This window comes from Bolinopsis microptera, chromosome 7, assembly GCF_026151205.1.
Source record: "Bolinopsis microptera isolate Bmic1 chromosome 7, MBARI_Bmic_1.0, whole genome shotgun sequence".
Taxonomy (NCBI): Eukaryota; Metazoa; Ctenophora; class Tentaculata; order Lobata; family Bolinopsidae; genus Bolinopsis; species Bolinopsis microptera.
The window spans coordinates 3904670-3925963 of NC_087078.1; the positions used below are offsets into that span (position 1 = coordinate 3904670).

At 37.9% G+C, this 21294-nt stretch overlaps 3 protein-coding genes across 3 annotated transcripts in view; 2 read left to right on the plus strand and 1 right to left on the minus strand.

The window, feature by feature from the left end:
- LOC134817817 (protein YIPF4-like) overlaps window positions 1–14860 on the plus strand; it is a 78336-nt gene extending 63476 nt beyond the window's left edge. Inside the window, exons 6-8 of the mRNA XM_063827154.1 lie at window positions 215–292; window positions 465–578; window positions 14642–14860. Of these exons, the coding sequence (XP_063683224.1) occupies window positions 215–292; window positions 465–578; window positions 14642–14779 (330 nt within the window). The 3' untranslated portion in view covers window positions 14780–14860. The remainder of the gene's footprint in view (window positions 1–214; window positions 293–464; window positions 579–14641) is intronic.
- On the minus strand, window positions 640–10844 carry LOC134817816 (uncharacterized). The gene is made up of 18 exons (XM_063827153.1): window positions 10659–10844; window positions 9306–9469; window positions 8654–8773; window positions 8075–8142; window positions 7868–7935; window positions 7562–7732; window positions 7243–7359; window positions 6299–6404; window positions 5856–6033; window positions 5584–5680; window positions 5445–5473; window positions 5191–5310; window positions 3489–3591; window positions 3078–3152; window positions 2292–2416; window positions 1832–1963; window positions 1527–1711; window positions 640–1352 (listed from the first exon to the last, which is right to left on the minus strand). The coding sequence occupies exons 1-18, from the start codon at window positions 10693–10695 to the stop codon at window positions 1022–1024; spliced, it is 2226 nt and encodes a 741-aa protein (XP_063683223.1). The 5' UTR covers window positions 10696–10844; the 3' UTR covers window positions 640–1021.
- A 3433-nt stretch (window positions 14861–18293) lies between the features above and the next one.
- LOC134817878 (FAM172 family protein homolog CG10038-like) lies at window positions 18294–19601 on the plus strand. The gene has a single exon (XM_063827239.1). The coding sequence runs from the start codon at window positions 18382–18384 to the stop codon at window positions 19555–19557; it is 1176 nt and encodes a 391-aa protein (XP_063683309.1). The 5' UTR covers window positions 18294–18381; the 3' UTR covers window positions 19558–19601.
- The last annotated feature ends 1693 nt before the right edge of the window (window positions 19602–21294 follow it).

The window sequence follows — 21294 nt, forward strand, 5'->3', positions numbered from 1 at the left end:
GTTAGTTTCACTTTGGATTACCTTTCACTTTCACCTTGGATTTAGTTTCACTTCTACATTTTTAAATTCATTTTTGTACCCTGTGTTGTAACATATTCTCATGATGCATGTTGTTTAAACATCTTACCAAATTTAACACCTCCGGAGGGATTTTGTGTAAACATATTTGAATAATTATTAATAAATATTAGACAGATTATTAACTGCTATGCAGGTAATCTCGTGGATATTGACTATCTGGCTTGGAGGATCGTTCCTTATCTTCGTACTAACTCGTGTACTCGGAGCAGAGGTTAGACGAGTGGGGGCCGGGGGGGGGGCGGGGGATTAGACTACTTTATATACCGTTTATTTACTTTATTCTCCGTCATAGTACTCAGATTATTTGTGATCAGCTATTTAATAACTTATAGTACTTACTGAGTATTAACTAATTAAGTACATTAACTAACATCTCCCCGCAGGTATCATACGGACAGACACTCGGTGTTATTGGATACTCAGTTATTCCCCTTATATTCGCTGTTACCTTGCTTCCTCTTATTAGCTTTATTCCACTTCTCAACTTAGCTGTCAAAGTTAGTGAATATTCTTTATTTACATAATGCTGCAATTTGTAAATTAATAAATCGACACCTTCGTAATTAATTAATATTATAGTAAAAATTATATGTATCATTCATTAGGCATATCAAATACATATAATAGCACTATGTAAAGAAAATAATAGCACTATGTAAAGAAAACATGCTTTACATCTCAATAATAATATAACTGAAAATCACAAAAACATCAGCTGCCAAGTAATAAAACGCTGGAAAATATAGAAATGTAACGGTAAAAATAGCTAAATATGGGGATTTGATTGTATAATAAAAATGAAGTTCTGATTGTTAATGGAACATAATATTAATCACAGAAAACCTAATTTCATTAAGAAATCACCTGACTTTACTCAGTGTTCCAACAAAATACTCATATTTGGAGCTGAAGTATTTCAGTAAGAACCTTCCTACGTGTTCTATTTAAAGCTGACAGTTTTTGTAACTGGCTTGTTTCTTCTCACCTCCTCTTCTTCAAACATCTCATTCACATGTCCCGTCTTATCCGCCTCTTCCCCATATCTTCCCGCCTCTTCCCCAGATCTTCCCTCCTCTTCAAACATCACATTTACATGTCCTTTTTCCTCCGTAGTTTCCTCTGATTCGCACGTCATATCGTTTTCTTGTACTTTAGTGGGTATTTTCTTTGAGCCTTCTTCCAGTTCGTATTCGTTAGTAACCGGAGGTGTTGGCTCTCCTCGTACCTTCCTTCTCAAGTACTCCACTGCAGCTGCAGTTGTCAGACGAACTCTGAAATCATACTATGTTTATATACCTGCAAGTGTATACGGCAACGTTTGAGTTAAGTTTTTGGCTTTGAATTTACTAGATTTAATAGGAATATTCCAATTTAATAATAGATCATGAATTAAATGCAGCCCTTGTTGGATTTAATAGATTTGATAATTTAGAAGAAAACTAAACCTGACAGTTTCCTTAAAGCTCCTGTTCCTGCCCTCTTTAGAGCCATCAGAAGTGACTCTGTGGTTTCTCTTAAACGAGGAGGTAAACTTCCTACTTCGTGCGGTCATGCGGCGTTTTGTTTCCGTAAAGCGGCGTCGCGAGTTAGAACTGACTGTGGTTGCACGCTTCCTTATCTTATCTTCTGCCTGAGGAGGAAAGTGTTGAGTTGACACGATCAATCTGTTACAGAAGCAGGGGTTTCTCAAAGCTCAGATACGAATCTCGCTGTTAGCGTCAATATGTTCACTTGTCCCTTTAACACTAACCTTGGGACACAGGAAGCAGCAGAACATACAGCGGCAACATTTCCCCAGGAGGTTCAACATCTTTAGTATCTTGATAACGAGGAATACTGTACCGAACATGCCCACCACTTCTACCACTAACATTATAGCTTCCTGCAATTGTATATCAGTCACGTGTCAAGTGGGCTTTCAGTGTCACGTGGGCTTTCCTTTCGGCTACCGGACAACTGAACCCAATTTGGACTTTTTCTAGACAGTGTCACGTGGGGTCTTAGTATCACGTGGGGTATTAGTGTCACGTGTGACGTGGGGTCTTAGTGTGATCATCATTCGTCAAATTTAGAATTTCAATAAATTTTCCCTTTAATCCTGCGAGGGCAGGTAAAAATCACTCTAAAAATTCCACCAGAAAAATTATTGATTATCAAGAATTTGACTAAAAATTCGATTCAAAATACCATAATAGTTAATAAATAATAACCTGATAGTTAGAGATGCCATTAAACCATTCCAGAGGATTAGCAAACTTGGCCCAGGTTCTCCAGTTCATGGGATCTTCAGATATTACGTTCTCTGATATTATCTCGTTGTCGATTATATCTGACTCTGAGTAAGGGGTAAAAAGTTTAAAGAACAAGTAAATGGTATTGAGTGTCCAGACAAGGACAAATCCTTCAGTAAACTACTACTACTAAGCTACTACTTCTTCAGTAAACTACTACTACTAAGCTACTACTTCTTCAGTAAACTACTACTACTAAGCTACTACTACTTCAGTAAACTACTACTACTAAGCTACTACTTCTTCAGTAAACTACTACTACTACTTCAGTAAACTACTACTACTAAGCTACTACTACTTCAGTAAACTACTACTACTAAGCTACTACTTCTTCAGTAAACTACTACTACTAAGCTACTACTTCTTCAGTAAACTACTACTACTAAGCTACTACTACTTCAGTAAACTACTACTACTAAGCTACTACTTCTTCAGTAAACTACTACTACTAAGCTACTACTTCTTCAGTAAACTACTACTACTAAGCTACTACTTCTTCAGTAAACTACTACTACTAAGCTACTACTTCTTCAGTAAAATATTACTCAAACTTTACCACTTCTACCGATTAATTATTCCTAACATACTGTAAATGTTCTTCGGGCCAACATTTAATCTAAAACATGTGTATGACATCCTACATGACATTGTTGATTGTTCGTCGTATGATTTAAATGCAAATTAAACTTGTCCTGAACTTCTAACCTTTTATCTTCTTCTCATTGCAAAGGATTGTTTTACACATTGGAGGCCCGTCTATCACGTTAAGACACAGCTTACCTGAAACAAAAGGGATTTTAGTATATTGGGGAGGGGGGCCGGGGGGCAAGGGGCCAGGGGGGTATTCTGTAGTTAATATTATCAGAACCTATAATAAGATCTTTTCACTACTACTACCTATAATTACAGTACTGAGTGAATTGACTGTAATAAGTTTTTGAATCCCTTTCAAACTGTGTAGTGGAGAATTTAAAACTATCCGAGAATTAAAACTAAGAGTAGAATAAATAATATATTGTACATTTGAAAGGACACAATATTTAGATCTGATGAATCATTGGCAGTAAAAGTGAAAGTGAAAGAAGTTTTTAATAATAAATAAAGAATAAAACTAACCGTTAGCGTTTTTATTGCATTCTAGATCTGTGTGTGTGTAATGTCCACTATAAGACGTGTTATCTGTTACTTCAAATGTAAATTCTAGAGAATCTCCTCCTAACTGTGGAATTAAGGTGGAGTTTTAAAACTGCTAAATTTATTCTCTGATAATATGCATGTAAACATGTAAACAGAGCTGGTGGCCATTAGTAAGACATCTTAACTCTTAAGTTAGTCAATAGTTAGTGAATAGTTAGTGAGTTAACTTACCGTGTATCAAGTGAGTTAACTTACCGTGTATCAAGTGAGTTAACTTACCGTGTATCAAGTGAGTTAACTTATCGTGTATCAAGTGAGTTAACTTACCGTGTATCAAGTGAGTTAACTTACCGTGTATCGAGTGAGTTAAGGGGGCCGGGGGGGTCTTCATCAAAATTCTCTCGAAATTGATTTTATAGTTGTTTCTGATAGAGGGGAGTGATATCTATCAGCTGCTTTTGGTCCCATGGAAAAATATTGTTCCTAGCCAAAATTATCGCCAGTCAAAGGTCAGCGCTTATGTGTAATTGTATTGCGCGAGCGATTTTCAATCGCGCGCCCTGAAAATCGAGTCTAAAAATCTATCTTCTCCTACATTTTTTGAGCAATCACCCTGAAACTTTCAGGATATGTTCTATGGATCATATTTAGACGATATCTGTCGAGCCGAATTTTGAGATAGGCCTTAGAAGATTTTTTATTCAATTTTGAAAATCTTGGACCTCATTTTTTTACGATTTTTCCAGGTCCAAGATTTTCAAAATTGAATAAAAAATCTTCTAAGGCCTATCTCAAAATTCGGCTCGACAGATATCTTCTAAATGATCCCTAGAACATATCCTGAAAGTTTCAGGGTGATTGCTCAAAAAATGTAGGAGAAGATAGATTTTTAGACTCGATTTTCAGGGCGCGCGATTGAAAATCGCTCGCGCAATACAATTACACATGAGCGCTGACATTTGACTGGCGATAATTTTGGCTAGGAACAATATTTTTCCATGGGACCAAAAGCAGCTGATAGATATCACTCCCCTCTATCAGAAACAACTATAAAATCAATTTCGAGAGAATTTTGATGAAGACCCCCCCGGCCCCCTTAACTTACCGTGTATCAAGTCAGTTAACTTACCGTGTATCAAGTGTGTTAACTTACCGTGTATTAAATGAGTTAACTTACCGTGTATCAAGTCAGTTAACTTACCGTGTATCAAGTCAGTTAACTTGCCGTGTATCAAATGAGTTAACTTACCGTGTATCAAGTCAGTTAACTTACCGTGTATCAAGTCAGTTAACTTGCCGTGTATCAAGTCAGTTAACTTGCCGTGTATCAAGTGAGTTAACTTACCGTGTATCAAATGAGTTAACTTACCGTGTATCAAGTGAGTTAACTTACCGTGTATCAAGTGAGTTAACTTACCGTGTATCAAGTGAGTTAATTTACCGTGTATCAAGTGAGTTAACTTACCGTGTATCAAGTGAGTTAACTTACCGTGTATCAAGTGAGTTAACTTACCGTGTATCAAGTGAGTTAACTTACCGTGTATCAAGTGAGTTAATTTACCGTGTATCAAGTGAGTTAACTTACCGTGTATCAAGTCAGTTAACTTACCGTGTATCAAGTGAGTTAACTTACCGTGTATCAAGTCAGTTAACTTACCGTGTATCAAGTGAGTTAACTTACCGTGTATGTCCCGAACACGACACCCCAGCTCTCAGTCAAGTTATACTGTATGTAAGCTTCTCCGTGTTCTGTAACCACTACTTGCGCTGTGAAATCAGTAATCTCCGCCCCAACTGATATCTGAAGGGATAAGCTGTTAGTTATTGTAATACACTTTACCTGTAGATAATGGTCATATATTTTAAAATAATTATTCTGATTTAGTAAAACACACTATTTATACTTTTATGAGGTGACATTGTCTATTTGCATACCCTTTCAACTTCGAAATCGTCGTTTTTTCCTGAAGAAAGGATGTTTAGTGTACTTAAAATAATTTTAAGATCACCACAAAGCTATACTACAAAGTGAAAACTACGAATTGGAATCAAACAATAAAATATACAAATTTACCTTCGAGCTTAAATTTCAGATCAATTTTGTATGCCGAATTTTTGTAGGTCCAGTCGAGTTTACCGTGGTTTAGATGTCCGGAATTTTCCCATGAAATCTGAATCATAGAAACTTTAGCAGAGGATCATCCAGAATAACAGGAAATATAGATACACAATATATTTATAAATGTGCAGAAGTTTTACAAAAACTGATTTATATAGATGTCATTATAACAAGATCTGAAATAATTGTTCACTTTCTAGATTTTGATTTGTTAAACTACAACTCACCTTTTCAACATAAGTACTATGTTTGGACTTCAACTCCTTCAAAGTATTTTTTAAATCTACCAAATGTATCGAGTCGAATGCAGAGGTAATATCACTGTTGCCACAGTCTGACACTGTCGCTGTGAAAGCGTCTATTATCTTACTGTCTGGTATCCTGTCCTGCCCTACTTGATACGCCCTGAACAGGTATCCGTATCAACTAGAAGTAACTAAGAATATTAGATGTATTTCAAGTATTTCAAGTATTTCTGACATAGTTATGGAAATGGTCACGTGCAATGTGAGCAGTCACGTGCAATGTGAATAGGCACGTGCAATGTGAGCATTCACGTGCAATGTGATTAGTCACGTGCAATGTGATTAGTCACGTGCAATGTGAATAGTCACGTGCAATGTGCATGTGAGCAGTCACGTGCAATAGGTCACATGATATCCGAACATACCCATCCTCAAATTTAGCCCACCCCACTTTAGAAATATCATAATCGCTCTTCCCATTCACTTCTTTTGATGTCTCGTAAACAGTAGGAGAGTAGGGGAAGCTAGTACCTGGGTTAATTGAGAAAATTAGAGCCTGGGCTGGGTGTTGGGTATTCCAAACAAAGCTTCAGAGGGGAGGGAGGGGTACCCCAAACATAGCTTCAGAGGGGGAGGGAGGGGTACCCCAAACATAGCTTCAGAGGGGGAGGGAGGGGTACCCCAAACATAGCTTCAGAGGGGGAGGGAGGGGTACCCCAAACATAGCTTCAGAGGGGGAGGGAGGGGTACCCCAAACATAGCTTCAGAGGGGGAGGGAGGGGTACCACAAACATAGCTTCAGAGGGGAGGGAGGGGTACCCCAAACATAGCTTCAGAGGGGGAGGGAGGGGTACCCCAAACATAGCTTCAGAGGGGGAGGGAGGGGTACCCCAAACATAGCTTCAGAGGGGGAGGGAGGGGTACCCCAAACATAGCTTCAGAGGGGGAGGGAGGGGTACCACAAACATAGCTTCAGAGGGGGAGGGAGGGGTACCCCAAACATAGCTTCAGAGGGGAGGGAGGGGTACCCCAAACATAGCTTCAGAGGGGGAGGGAGGGGTACCACAAACATAGCTTCAGAGGGGGAGGGAGTGGTACCCCAAACATAGCTTCAGAAGGGGAGGGAGGGGTACCCCAAACATAGCTTCAGAGGGGGAGGGAGGGGTACCCCAAACATAGCTTCAGAGGGGGAGGGAGGGGTACCCCAAACATAGCTTCAGTGCAGAGGGGGAGTGGGGCAACACCAAACATAGCTTCAAAGGGGAAGGGAGGGGCTGGGGAGTGGGGGCCGGGTGGTTGGGAATCCCAAACATAGCCCCTCCCTAGTTAAACAAGGAACTAAAGTTGTTCTCTTTTATGTACCACTCACCTATGTACCAGCTGGTAGGGTTTAAGAACTGGTTATCACTGCTGCCCTCCCTGGTCACTGATACTTCTTTAAACTGGATGTTATCAGCTTGTACTTGCCGTGTCTCTTCCAAATCATCTGAAATTACACCAAACCTCACATGCCTTGTAGTTAACTAACTATAAAGCCAAGTATTTATTAATGTTATTTTGGTAATTCGGTCACTTGGAATCTCATATAATTACACCATCATTTTCTGAGACTTATAATACATAATAATATTTATAATACTATACTTTAATTATTTAAAGATTAAAAAACTGCTCATGCTGTAACTTACCAATGACATGAGGGCTCATAGCAAGGTCACTGTAACTTGGATACAGCTGCAGTTTTACAAAGCTCTGCTGCTGATCTCTGATTTTAAAGGCCTTGAACCGTTCTGTTATATCAGAGTTCTTCATCTGTATTGCACAACACAAATCAGAATCCTTCTGCAGACCCGTACAACCTGTAGCAGGGGATCAGTAAGGGGGGGCCGGGGAGGGGGGATGTATTATTTTATGTGCCAAACATTTCTGTTGACTTTACTACCTCTATTAACTGGAACATACTAATTATGAAACCAAGTAAAATAAATCCTTACCTTTGTTGACTTCAGTCTCTTCATTTTTAGTAACACACCTTGCATCTGATCCATATCCGTCACAAAACCTGGTTATTTTATATTTCATTCAGATATAACTCGTGAGAATTTAAATAAACTACAATTTAAAATTATATCTTATTTTATTAAGTGTTTAATAGAAAATGTCTACTTCTACTTGAGATCAGGTTATTATTTTCAGCCTACCCTAATTCTTCTGCGTTGCACTCCTTCAAGATATTAGAGTTATCTGAACAACTGCACGTGCATTTAGCCTGAAACAAACAGGTGTGGGTTATTGAGAGTATTAAATGTGTGGTACTCACAATAACAATACATGTGAGGCAGAATAATATCCAATTTTGTAACTTGTGTAAAATCCGGATTGGAATATTGTTTATGAGTAGCATGGTTGCAATGTATTCTTGTGTAAATTTGTATTGATCCCGTTTGATGCGACAAGGAAAAATGCTCTTATCAGGAAAGGAATTACTCAATTATTGGTAAGGTATTACTCAATTAAAAGTAAATAATCGTACACTACCTTTGCCTCAGATCTATGTTTTTTTACGTTTTGAATTTTTGATAGAAATATTTTTAGATCATGAATACGATGTTGTAAGATTGAAACGTTGAGTAATTCCTTTCCTTATAAGAGCATTTTTCCTTGTCGCATCAAACGGGATCATTGATCCCGGGATCAATACAAATTTACACAAGAATACATTGTAACTTGTGTGATAAATTGTGGGTTTTTAGTGTCAATTAGTGGGTTTTATGTCTTACCGTGACATTGGGAACACCAAAATCATACTGGTCCTCAAATCTGGCGGCTCCTGACACTTCCTCTAACTTTACTGCGTACCTCTCTGTTTTTCCTTGCGGTGTCTTCAGATTAAAACATACCTGACATTATATTTAGTTTCATTCCACTACATACCTCTTTGTGGTTCTCGGCTGCGTTTATAGAGGCGTTTCCTTTTTTAATTTAAAAAAATTTACTTATTTTTCACGGTATAAAGAGGCACGGTATAGAGAGGCACAGTATAGAGAGGCACGGTATAGAGAAGCATGGTATAAAGAGGCACGGTATAGAGAGGCACGGTATAGATAGGCACGGTATAGAGAGGCACAGTATAAAAAGGCACGGTATAAAGAGGCACAGTATAAAAAGGCACGGTATAGAGAGGCACGGTATAAAGAGGCACAGTATAGAGAGGCACGGTATAGATAGGCACGGTATAAAGAGGCACAGTATAAAAAGGCACTGTATAAAGAGGCACGGTATAAAGAGGCACGGTATAAAGAGGCACGGTATAAAGAGGCACGGTATAAAGAGGCACAGTATAAAAAGGCACGGTATAGTGAGGCACAGTATAAAAAGGCACGGTATAAAGAGGCACGGTATAAAAAGGCACGGTTTTACTGAATCACTTACCGTAGCGCCGTTCTGCAGGTTATCTATCGCTAGTGAAGTATAATATAATGGCCCATCGTTGGTCCATTTCGTGGTGCCTTGTTTTAACCCGATTGTAATGTCACTGTTATCGCTGCAGGCGAGCAGTGGTCTCTTGTCTTCTTCTTCTTCTCCTAATACTTTACCTGAAATGATAGTGAAATAGTATAATAATACCTTATATCCTGACTATATTACTGGTACTGATGTGGGTTATACAGAGCGCAGTGGGCCACAATTAAAATAATGGCTAGATTTGGACTCCAATATTCACGATTGGTAACAGAGGGACCAGCTTTTACCTTATCGGACCTTATTTGGACGGACATTACTTGAACGCTGAAGGCCCTAGCGTTCATCTTAATGTCCGTTCAAATAAAGTCCGTTCAATTAATGTCCGTCCAAGTTAAAGTCCGTTGAAATTTTTTCAAAAATTTTTCCATTTCGAACTTGTTACCCAGAATATGACCACTATGAGAACTTTATTGTGCCGTAAGTTAACGACGGAAAGGTTCTCCTTGGTCTGCCGGAGGCACAGAAAACTTTACTAGTATATGATGTTTTCAAGGGTCACTTGGCGGAAAAAGTCAACGAAATCATGGCACTCAACAACATAGTTCATGAGCTAGTCCCCGCCAACATGACAAACTTGTTCCAGCCTCTAGATATTACGGTAAATCGTGTTGCCAAGGACATTGTCCGACGTTGTTATAGTTCATATTACTGAGGGGAGGTAATGAAACAGTGCTAAGAAAGCTCCACGTGATGTTAAGGTTAACCTAAAGTTGTCTAAGATAAAACCACTTCACGCCGAATGGCTTGTAAAAGTTAACACTGAAATGCAGGACCGGGGTAGTTTGATAAAAAAAGATTTCCACAAAGCTAGAAATCACTGATGCTTGTTTAAGCATGGACTATTTCATGCACGAAAACCCATTTAATGAATATGATATGTGATATTAGACACTGATCATGTACACATATTTTAACATTTTTACTGCTTAATGACTGCTTTTCTTACTTACTGTATAAAAATGGATTAAAAAATCATAATTTTGCTGAAATTAAAAAAACGTCAAAAAATTGAAAAAAATTCAGATTTTTGATGGTTTTGAATGCCTTCGAGCGTTCATATTAATGTCCGTTCACAATTATGTCCGTTCATGTAATTTCCGTCCAAATAAGGTCCGATAAGGTAAACCAATTCTTTACGCCCACCTTGAATATATGGGGGCCCCACAGCTTGGACGGCCGTATCTTCCTTTTCGTGTAAAAGCGGGTTAGATTTTGATCAATGAAATTGAAAATGAAATTGCTAAGAATAAGATAACTTACTTGAACAAAGCAGCACAAATAAAACAGTAAGGAACATTTAGTAACAATAGTTGCAAAACTCACAACCGCACGTAAAAATGGTTGGTACTTAGCACTACCTAATAAAAAGGTTTACTGTATAATGTATATTACGTGGCTTCAGTGTAAGTTCCGTTTAAATCACGAGTAAAGCTGCATTCCTACTCACAGTACATATAGAATGGATGCACCGGGCACCAAGACATCACGTGATACATGCTACTCAAACATTGTCGCGGACCTTAGCTTTATGTAACACTATATGGGTGCGTTATGTGTCTCACATTTAGTGACTATTCAGCGAGTCGATCATTATATTCGATATTTTTTGAACTACAGTTCTAAAACACGTGACAGTTCTAAAACACGTGACATGGCTAAAACACGTGACATGGCTAAAACACGTGACATCTCTGAACTGAATATTTAGACTTTAGTACATGTTGGCTGACGTTTTACGAGTAGTTATTAATAGATCAGTTGTATCTGACAGTTTCATCTTTATGAAGGAGCAAGCAATAAGTGACACTGCATACCACGCGGTATCTCAAATTTCTTAAATCCAAAAGTTCCTAATTTTGAAGCTTATTTGTTGGGATGGCAGCAAAACCTATCTAAACGAGTAAACGTATGATTAGTATCTTTACATCTATATAAGATTAATTAACGCTGTGAAATATCAGACGAATAGTTTCATGTCTCACAACGTGTATGATAAGAGTATGTATTTAATATATTATAATATAAATAATACTAATATTTTTTAAGTGTTAGCTTTTCGTGTTAAAAGCGATTTCTCGACGGTTATCACCTCTCTAAATGATGCTTAAAACATTTGGCCTTCATTGCATTTTTGTACTAAATGCAATGAGGGCGTTTTCGGCCACACCCTTTTCTAGGGTTTTGCGGTCACTCGGATTTTTGTATTTCGGCCAAGGAAGGTCGTAGAAACTATTTGGATACACCAAATTGGACCTAATGGTCATATTTATATACAACTAATGCAGCAATATACCTTTAAATGTTAATTTTCGGAAATATGGCTGAAAAACGGATTTTTTGCCGAGCGAACGATGAAAATACTCACAAATGCAATGGGCTGTTGGACTGGTAACTAGAAAGTTCCTAAAGACTCATGTGCAACATGATAGCATTTGTTCCAATATGCAAGATGACTTACTTTGTGTCCAGAAACACCTAAAAAGTTGGAGAATGATCTAATTTATTGGACATCTCTCTCAATCTCTGGTAATGGCCAGGCCCACAGCATGTATTCGTCTTACTTAATTCAAAATTTCGGTTTCATAAGGTCGAAGGGTCTTTTGCTAACAGCAAATTGTTCACAGTTGCCGACTCATGCACATTATATACTCGAAGATACTCCAACACATCACCACGATTGGTTGGATCGCAAACCACACCAAACGCCTAATTGTGCCGGAAGAGCTGGATCAGACCGGGGTGACTTTGGAGTATTAAAGTATTAACTCATAACCTGTCTCGTCTCATTCAGCTTTTCCAAACCCAGCTGGCACTTAGCGTAACATCTTGACTCAAGATTCTTGAGTCATGTCACTTTTTACACCATCCTCAACCATTCACCCTGATTTCACTGGCAACCTTCCCCAGGGTTGCCACACCCCAGAGGTAGGCAGAGCATCTCAATGCTATCCTCTCGTAGGCTATCTTGGCCCAACCTCTCTTTTTTTTTTTCAAATTTTAAATTGAAAAAAATACTCGAAGACGGAGTGATTAGAAGATAACCACTGCATGATAAAAACGAACCAAATTGTTTGGCAAGGATCATGCTCGATCAAAGTAAGCCAAAATGTGATGATACCAAGAATACCGGACCTAAAATAATTCAGCACTGGTTCTGGGTCAAATTGTCGTTGTTTTTTATAATTAAGTCGTTACAGGCTATCCTTTTTCTTATTACAGCTGCCTCGAGATCTTATCTGGGGCACTAATACTAGAGCATTGTAATCCTAGAACTTCACATTATGCTTACTTGGTCGAATAGCAGGGTTCGAAATTCGACTGAGGGCACTCAGGTAACATAATAGGTTCAGATAACCGGTTGAGGGCAAGTCTCTGTGGGGATCTAAATAACCAATATATCTGGCTAACGTGAACGGATTCTTACTTATGGGTGTACGAGAGGATACGTGAGGATTGAGGATGCTCTGCTTGCCTCTGCGGTCAGCCAATTCCGAAAGAGGTTGCCAGAGATATCTATGAATATCCAATATATACAATAGCTGGCAAATCTTATTTAAAGTAATCGTGGTTACATCTCGTGCTGTTTCGAATATAATATAATTCGACTTATAGGTCCAATATCAAGCGAAAACGTCTGCTATTCGGCAAAGTAATCTTAATGTGAGGTTCTAGGATTACAGTTATAATGTTCTAGTATTAGTGCCCCAGATAAGATCTCGAGGCAGCTGTAATAACAAAAGATCTAGCCAGTAACCACTTGATTATAAAAACAACGAGGCAATGACTTGCATTATTGTATAATGGGAAAATCTGCTAAGTGACTGCAAAAATAATGTGGGGTCATCCTGAAGTGGGAACCAAACCACTGCGTATTATAAGAAATGAGCTAAATTAAGCTGCGGCCAACATAATACATATCTCAATCCAGGGATTACATACCAATATCCAGCGAAATCAATTATAATCATGAAGTGGGGTACTGGTCAGTGGTCGGGCTGCGGGCAAAAATTTGGCCCGGACCCAATGTCAAATTATTTTAGGTCCGGTATTCATGGTATAATGGTTTTATCCAGTATGAAATTGAATGAATTGCAAGAAACATCTCTTTCGCCAACCCTAGCCTAGTCCTTGACGCTTTTGTTCCTACGGCAGAAGAGTCGTGGATCAGGAAAAAAATTGTCGAACAAGAACTGAGTACATATTGCAAAGACCGATTAAGACTGTGCATTTTAAAAATCCGGCTCGCTAGACTATGTATTGCATTGGAAGCATTCCAGCACGATAATTAACCAAATATCAAGAGTTAATTAATCAGCAGTTATTCGTTAACCTTGATTATTCTGAAAGTCTACAATCGAAATTTTTTAAAAGTCAGCTGTTTAGATAAAAACCATTTAATTTCGCTCACAGGCTCCGCGAATTCCGAATTTCGGCATTGAATTTGCGGCAAGATGTTTCTACTCGAAACCGAAAAAACAATTCTAAGACAAATGATATAAACTTCGGTCCTGGAGGAGGAAAATTAATTACGTCAGTTGTCAGCTTTCGTAAATGTAATTGCAGTTACCGACTGAACCTCTGTGAGGCAAGTAAAAGGCATCGACTGTCTGTTTATTATATTTCATTCAAAAAACGTATGGAGTATCAATTGTTTGCCATAATGAGAGGCAGTAAAACTCCTGGGCTGTAATGAATGGTGACAATGGCCACCCCACGGTAATATTAAAATATATCGACTCAGTTACATCGCGATCGCTTCCTCGAACTATTTGTTATAATATTTTCCGGGAATTATATGCACTACAACTCGTCAACACTGAGAGCTGATAATTAGCAGATATTTCCCGCAAGAGAGCGAAGCTATTATCAACACAAACTGCGAGTCACCTCAGACTGGCTGGCGGGAAGTTTCAAAACAAATAACAGTGGCGCACTATATATTACACACTATCAAATGAACATTTAAAGGTATATATTGCTTCATTAGTTTTATATAAATGTGACCATTAGGTACAATTTTGTGTATCCAAATAGTTTCTACGACCTTCCTAGGCAGAAATGCCGAAAATCACGGAAATTATGAACTGCGTCAAGCCAAAAACCGTTTAACGGCCATATTTCAAGAAATTTTACCACATTTTATTCATCAAGAAACATGATACCCCATGATACACAATTTAAAATTTCGGATGAATGACATCTATCACCTCTCCAGCCCGATAATAAAATGTAATATATTACAGATAATAGGAGTAGTGTGGGCATCCTACAGTGCTGGATCACTACTAGTTGATCAGGAGCTGGGGCAGAAGAAGATTTTACTAATGTACCCTACATTCCTGCTATATGTCTACTTCTTCTCACTAAGCACTGGGGTCTGAGGCGCTTTCTGGTTTATCCTTCGTAATTCAATCTTAGCTTTATTCTGATACTTTTCGAATGTCAAAGATATGATTTCAAGATTTTTCTGTAGTGTAATATTTAAGAGCGTTTTAAGTGGTTCTGGTCATTTTTTATATTCGTCTGGATTTTGCACCACTTACTTTGATCACTTATCCTGCTTTGTTATTTTGTGGGTTTAAAAGACTATTTAAAGCTAAAAATAATTATGAATTTTGAAACGAATTGAAATAATGACATCGAAATTGATAAAGAAGTAAAATTAATACACTTTTCTGGATTAATAAAACATTTTTCTGGTTTAATAGTTCTTTGCGTCAGAATTTAATTGCTTGTTAGATACAATTTGTACATTTTACAATCTCAATGAAAAATTTCAATTGTTTTATTTATAATATGGATCTCGATCATATTGACAAGTACCTGACGAATGGATTTATGGATATCACTATTTAATATGGTAGGGACCGACTTATTTGCGTGTTTCTACACCAGAAATAGTCAGCTCCGTCCTCTACACTGCACTGTCTGCATGTTCTCTGTTATACACCGTACACGTAACATGGTCCTGTCTCATTGAACCCGAAAAGTGGTACCACATAAGAAACCATGTGATGTCTGATATGTAGGGCGCGAAGCTCAATTTAATCTGGTTCCGGCGCGATTATATACACGTACTTAATATGATGATTGAAGCGCGCGCCCAACATAAAATTAAACAGCTATTTATATGTATGTTGTTATTATGTTGTTGTAAGACAAATTAGTCCCCTGGCCTGGTCAGGTAACCAAACAAGAATTGCGCCCGTTATTTCGTTTTGGCGGACGCTAGATTTCCGTTCACTATAACTATAAATATAGGCTCCAATCAGCTCACTTCATAATAATAATATTGATACATATCAGTACACTATACAGTATACACGCATACCACGTACAAATTGGGCTTAATACCTCATGCTATACATTACATAATATACATTAAAATTCTCTCGCGCCGCGCATTCATTGACATGCTAGCTATATACATCACATCTCCACAGCGCAAGCAATACTCGCGCGCTTCACTGCGCGCTGGTTGTCATGGTAACTAACGGAAGGACTGACGACATATTCAGACCCGCCTACCGCTATCTCCAAAATCCACGTTTTTCTGCAAAAACGTCCATTCGTAACTTTTCACTATTGCCTTTTTAGAAAAGGGTGAACGGAAAAAATCGTCACAGACGTGCAGCGTTCGAGTTTTTTGATAATGTAATGTTTGCCATATCACATATAACCAATGACATGACAGGATTTGTGATTCGTAGTTTTTATTGTACACGGCCTGTCGATTATTAATAATGGTCTAGTCGGCTTGCGCACGCTACTTCGTATCACTTGCTTCGCGGGCAAAAAGGCTCTACTTCGAAGATATTTAGACTAGTAACATCCGTTTTGCTCTATCCAGAGCCCTTCTGCCTTACCTGAGGACCCCAGGCTTTAATGTTGTAAACCGAATAGAGATTAGGCGGAATGACAGGCTGAGCGCGGCCCAGTAACCTTTTGCCCTACTTTGCGCTTGCAGGTGCTCTAACCAGAGCCCTCTCGCTTACTGGGCCGCGCTCAGCCTGTCATTCCGCCAAATCTTTATTAATGAACATAATAGCCTGGGGTCCTCAGGTAACCTTTCGCTTGCAGTAGCGCGCGACCGCCGTAGGCGGCAAAGTATATATTCAACTTGTGAAACAAGCGCGTCACGCAGTACGCGTATACACATGGCTATGTGAACGCTTGCAGTACACAGGACAGTAACGCGGCAGCGGAGGCGCGAAAGCACATGGTAAGGTGAAACATTCGTCAACCACTCCACGCAATTTAAAAATTGAATCAATTTTATCAGTTAAAATCCGCTTGGTTTTCTAATATCCTTGATTGACGATGTCAATCCGTCGAGATCGTTGCTCTGCGAAGCAGAGCAACGATCGTCGACGATCTTGCTTCGATGCGAAGCAAGAATGCTAGTTTGCGCGGCGCGTCGAAGCGGCGAAGTCCTCCAACTAATATCCATATTTTTAGTATAGGACTTAGACGCGCCGCGCATGCTTGGTACTCTACGTGATGCGACGAGATCATAGCGCAACTACGAGCAGAAACAAACTGTCATCGTCAGTCAATTAATTTATTTTCCCACGTTTACTGTAACCACTGTGCAATTGCTGATTGCAGATTGTTGATTGTTGTGTAGCTACAGTCAAAATTGGCCAAAGTTGATACAATAACAATAAAACAACAAAATATACAGTACAAACAATAGTTTACGTAAGCCAAATAAATATTAACTATTTTTGATATCGGCCTCTTTTAAGCTGTTACTATTGTTCACAACAAGTTTAGTAACCCGAAGTTTTAAGTTTTTGTTTGCTATTATATCAAAAATATAATAGCAAACAATTATTTGTTTTTAATCTTTCAGGCATAAAATTTTTAAACCTGGTGTATAATACAACTTTTCGTAGTAAGTGTGAAATAACAGTTACAATGGGTAAGCGACCCAAGTCTATATATTTTATATATACATTTTTCTGTGTACACCATTTTGTTTATAAACAAAATATACAATAAATAAATAAGTTGTGTTGGGATTTGTGTTTGCAAACATTTTAACAGATCTGCCTTGTCTTCGGGGCTATACTATGCTCTTGCAGACAAATAACCGGTGATACTCGTAAAATATTTGTTCCAACAATTTGAGCCCAACTCCGCACGCATCTTGGTAGATTATAAACATACAAGCAAACAACATCATTTATGTTGTATATAATTTTACGGACGAAATGATCCCAGGGGGGACTCCCAACCCACCGCTTCGGCGGGTAGTTGACGCACCTTTCACAAGCAAGAGCCACTTTGGTCTACTTGCTGTGAGGTGTCTCAGCTACATGGGTTGGGGGTCCCCCCTTTTTTTTTAACAACATCATTTAAACTCACAAATTTAGGTATTCTTTACCTTGATCTTACCTATATCTTAGAAAGCGCTTGCGCTTTGAGGTATTAAAGACAACGGTTATTTCGATAAGGGGGGACAGAGGGCCCAAGTTGCGATATAAACCAGACAATATTGAAGATTTAGATTTAAATATTGAGCCCTTTGGATAGAGAATACTTTCTTGAATATATCATTATCATTGGTAATGTTAATGAATTGTAATTGATTGATATGTAATATTTAGGCCCGTGGCCAGTTTTCAAAAAATTCTTTACCTTGATGTCTTCGATTTTACGTAAGACCACACTTTGTTGGATATTAGAGTCATCGCATAGATCCAATGGATCCTTAGCTACTCCCTAGACTAGGTGACACTGGAATTCGATGCTCTAACCACTAGGCCACCTAGTCCATTTGTCTGCTTTAATACTTTTGAGATTTAGGCAGAAAGTTCTCGAAGATAGTTTATATAATGTTAACCAAGATTTTAGCTGACGTTTATTTAGTCAAAATTCATTAAATTTACAACAATTTTTATCGAAACCTTGACTTAATATTTGATATACAGTTTATTGTTTAGAAACTGAGTAATCTGTTTCCCAATGGTAATCTACAATGAAATACGTCTTTGCAATTTTCGGTAGCATCTTCAGTGCAATATACTTAAGTAGCCTACTCTACAGTACCATGGACGACAATAAAGAAGAAACCAGCATCAAAGAGGAAGATAACAAAATGTCTCTCCTTGAAGTGGAGGAGGAAGAGAACAAAATGTCTTACGTAGAAATGGAGGAGGAAGATAACAAAATGTCTTTTGTAGAAGTGGAGGAGAAAGATAAGAAATTGTCTCTCGAAGAAGTGGATGAGGAAAATAAGAAATTGTCTCTCGAAGAAGTGAAGGAGGAAAACAAGAAATTGTCTCTCAAAGAAGCAGAGACCTCCGTGATAGTGGAAAAAGTTGGAGACACTGGATTTCACTTCACAGAGTCAGGAGAATTTCTTGATGAGCATGATTCAAAGTTTCAGTTTGCTGTATCAGATGACCATTCTGATAATCAATCCAGGTATGAACAAATTGGAGATGCTGTTACTGAATACATCTACACAGTCATGGAAGAAAAATATGGACTGCGACGGATACACATTCCAATTGGGATAGAAGAAGCAGACCCATCATCATTTGTCTTTGTGTCAAATGAGTTCCAAAGCTCTGCAAATAAGAAGCTTGTCCTTATAAATGGCAGTGGAGCTGTCAAAGCTGGTCAGTGGGCAAGAAGTATCATTATGAATGATAATCTCTATCCCGGTTCAATGCTACCATACATTCAGTGGGCTGCAGACAATGAATTTGATGTCCTGGCTTTAAATACCAATGAATGTGGTTATGAAATGAATGGATCTCGTACACCATTCGAACATGCTCAAACTGTTTGGGATGACATGATAAGTGGAGTTCTAGAAAAGAGTGTCTTTATTGTGACACACAGTTTTGGTGGGGTTGTTGTGCAGAAGCTAATAAAGAATAATTCCAATTTTAAAGATATCGTTTCAAAGATCGCATTCACTGATAGTGTACACATGGGAAAGATACCGTGTGATTCTATCCCATGCATTAATTGGGTATCATCCTCAAAACCTGTTGATAAACATTTGGGAGACGGGTTTGGTTGTGAGATGAGATCAGCAGGCTCTACAAAACACCCCTGGACATCACATTATGCTATGGATTATATTTTCAGTTGGTTCATGGAGAATGAAACTGATGAAGCTAAGGATGAAAATAAATTGTGACTTTATTGAATTACCATGATGTTCAGAAGATAACTCTAGCAGTAAAGTTTCTAGCCTAAAGTTTGCTGCTTCAATTTGTTTGCAAGTTAAGAGTCTAAAGAGAAATTCTCCAAGAGAAATCAAGTTCAAATGCGACTCATAAATATAGCCCCCTTGAACTATCTAGCAGTATTGTTTTGTTAATACAAGTAATTCGTTGATGTGGTAAATTTTATTGTTAAAATTTTACGATTGCACACATTTACAGCCAAAATTTAGTTTTTTGTTTGACTTTCCTCACTCTATAATATCAATTCTTTGTTATTTAATTTTATCATATTTCTATTGAGTGTCACATTTTTATGTAACCTTTAAAATAATCTTATAATATTTTCTTGAAATATGAAAAAAACATTATTATTACAAATTGTGATGAAATTTGTCTAAGTGCCTCTGAAATGATATATTTTCATTATCTTTTGTTTAGTTAATTGGAAATTGATCGATTCTAGCTTCTAAGCAGTGTGCCAGTAATAATATTGCGTATTCTATTATAACACTGCTTTTTAAAATATAATGGATATGGTTCAACAGTAATTAACTCCTTGATCCACAAAGTTGATTGATTCTAGATGACCTTCCAAGTTGCCAAATTATACAGCTATAATGATCAGAAATTACCCTAATTGAAAGCTATATGTGATGACCCTTCTAGATTATGATCATTTACAGGACTTCAAATAACTACAAAATCTATTCAGGCAAGATTATGGCAAGCTGACTAGAAAATGGCTTTATTGTGAGTTGAGAAGACTAGTACAGCCTATTACACAAACTACAATCCCTTGTGATCATGAACAAAGTGAAGGTTCCAATGGATTTTGGAGTTGAAAATTTGCAATGTCCTGTTCACAATAACATAGAACTACTGGTGGCTGACAAGAAGTTGTGAGAGCAAACTCTCTCATCCTATCTTACAACGGTGCTGTGTTTTACGATATATTTTTCAAACAATTGCTAAATTCAGTTGATGTAACCAGCTTTACCAAGAGCAGTGTTGATATCTTTGTCAAGTGCCTGTACTCTGGGAAGGTTTATATCAACCATGACTCTTTAGAGAACTATGTGAACTAGCTGACAAGTTTTTAGTTGACTGGGTCATTCAACAATGTGACAGATTCTACATGCAAGAAATAGATTCCATTTCAGTCAGCAACAAGAACCTTGATGAAAAATTCAAGATTTTGAAGTTCTCTTTTGATGAAGCATTGTGTGCCCCGAAGCGATACAGACAAAAGTACAAGTTAAAGGTACAAGAGAAGATGTCGGTAATGAGAGCATATGAGAAACGAAATTTCATTCAGAAGTATTCTGCCACATACCTGTATCTATCAGTTGATCAATTGAATGCTTTGCTTGAGATTGCTAAAGGGTACGATGGAATTTTGTTAAAGATTGTTCAGGAAAATCTTATCAAACAACGTTACCACCTCGATGAAAACTCAGCTCACATTCTCAAAGCTATAAATCTGGATAATTGTATGGAATCTGATAGCGATACTGTGAACCAACTGTTCGGTAATAACTTTATTGTCAAAACTCAGCAAGAATTTGAAAATCTTGCAAAAGTCCTTGATTTGGGGGCCAATGCTAAGAAAAGATTGCTTGCACATAAGCCGAATCTGACATCAAAGTTTGTGTCCATGAAATGTAATACAAGTGTCAAATTACCAGCTACACAAATTCCTGATAAATCTT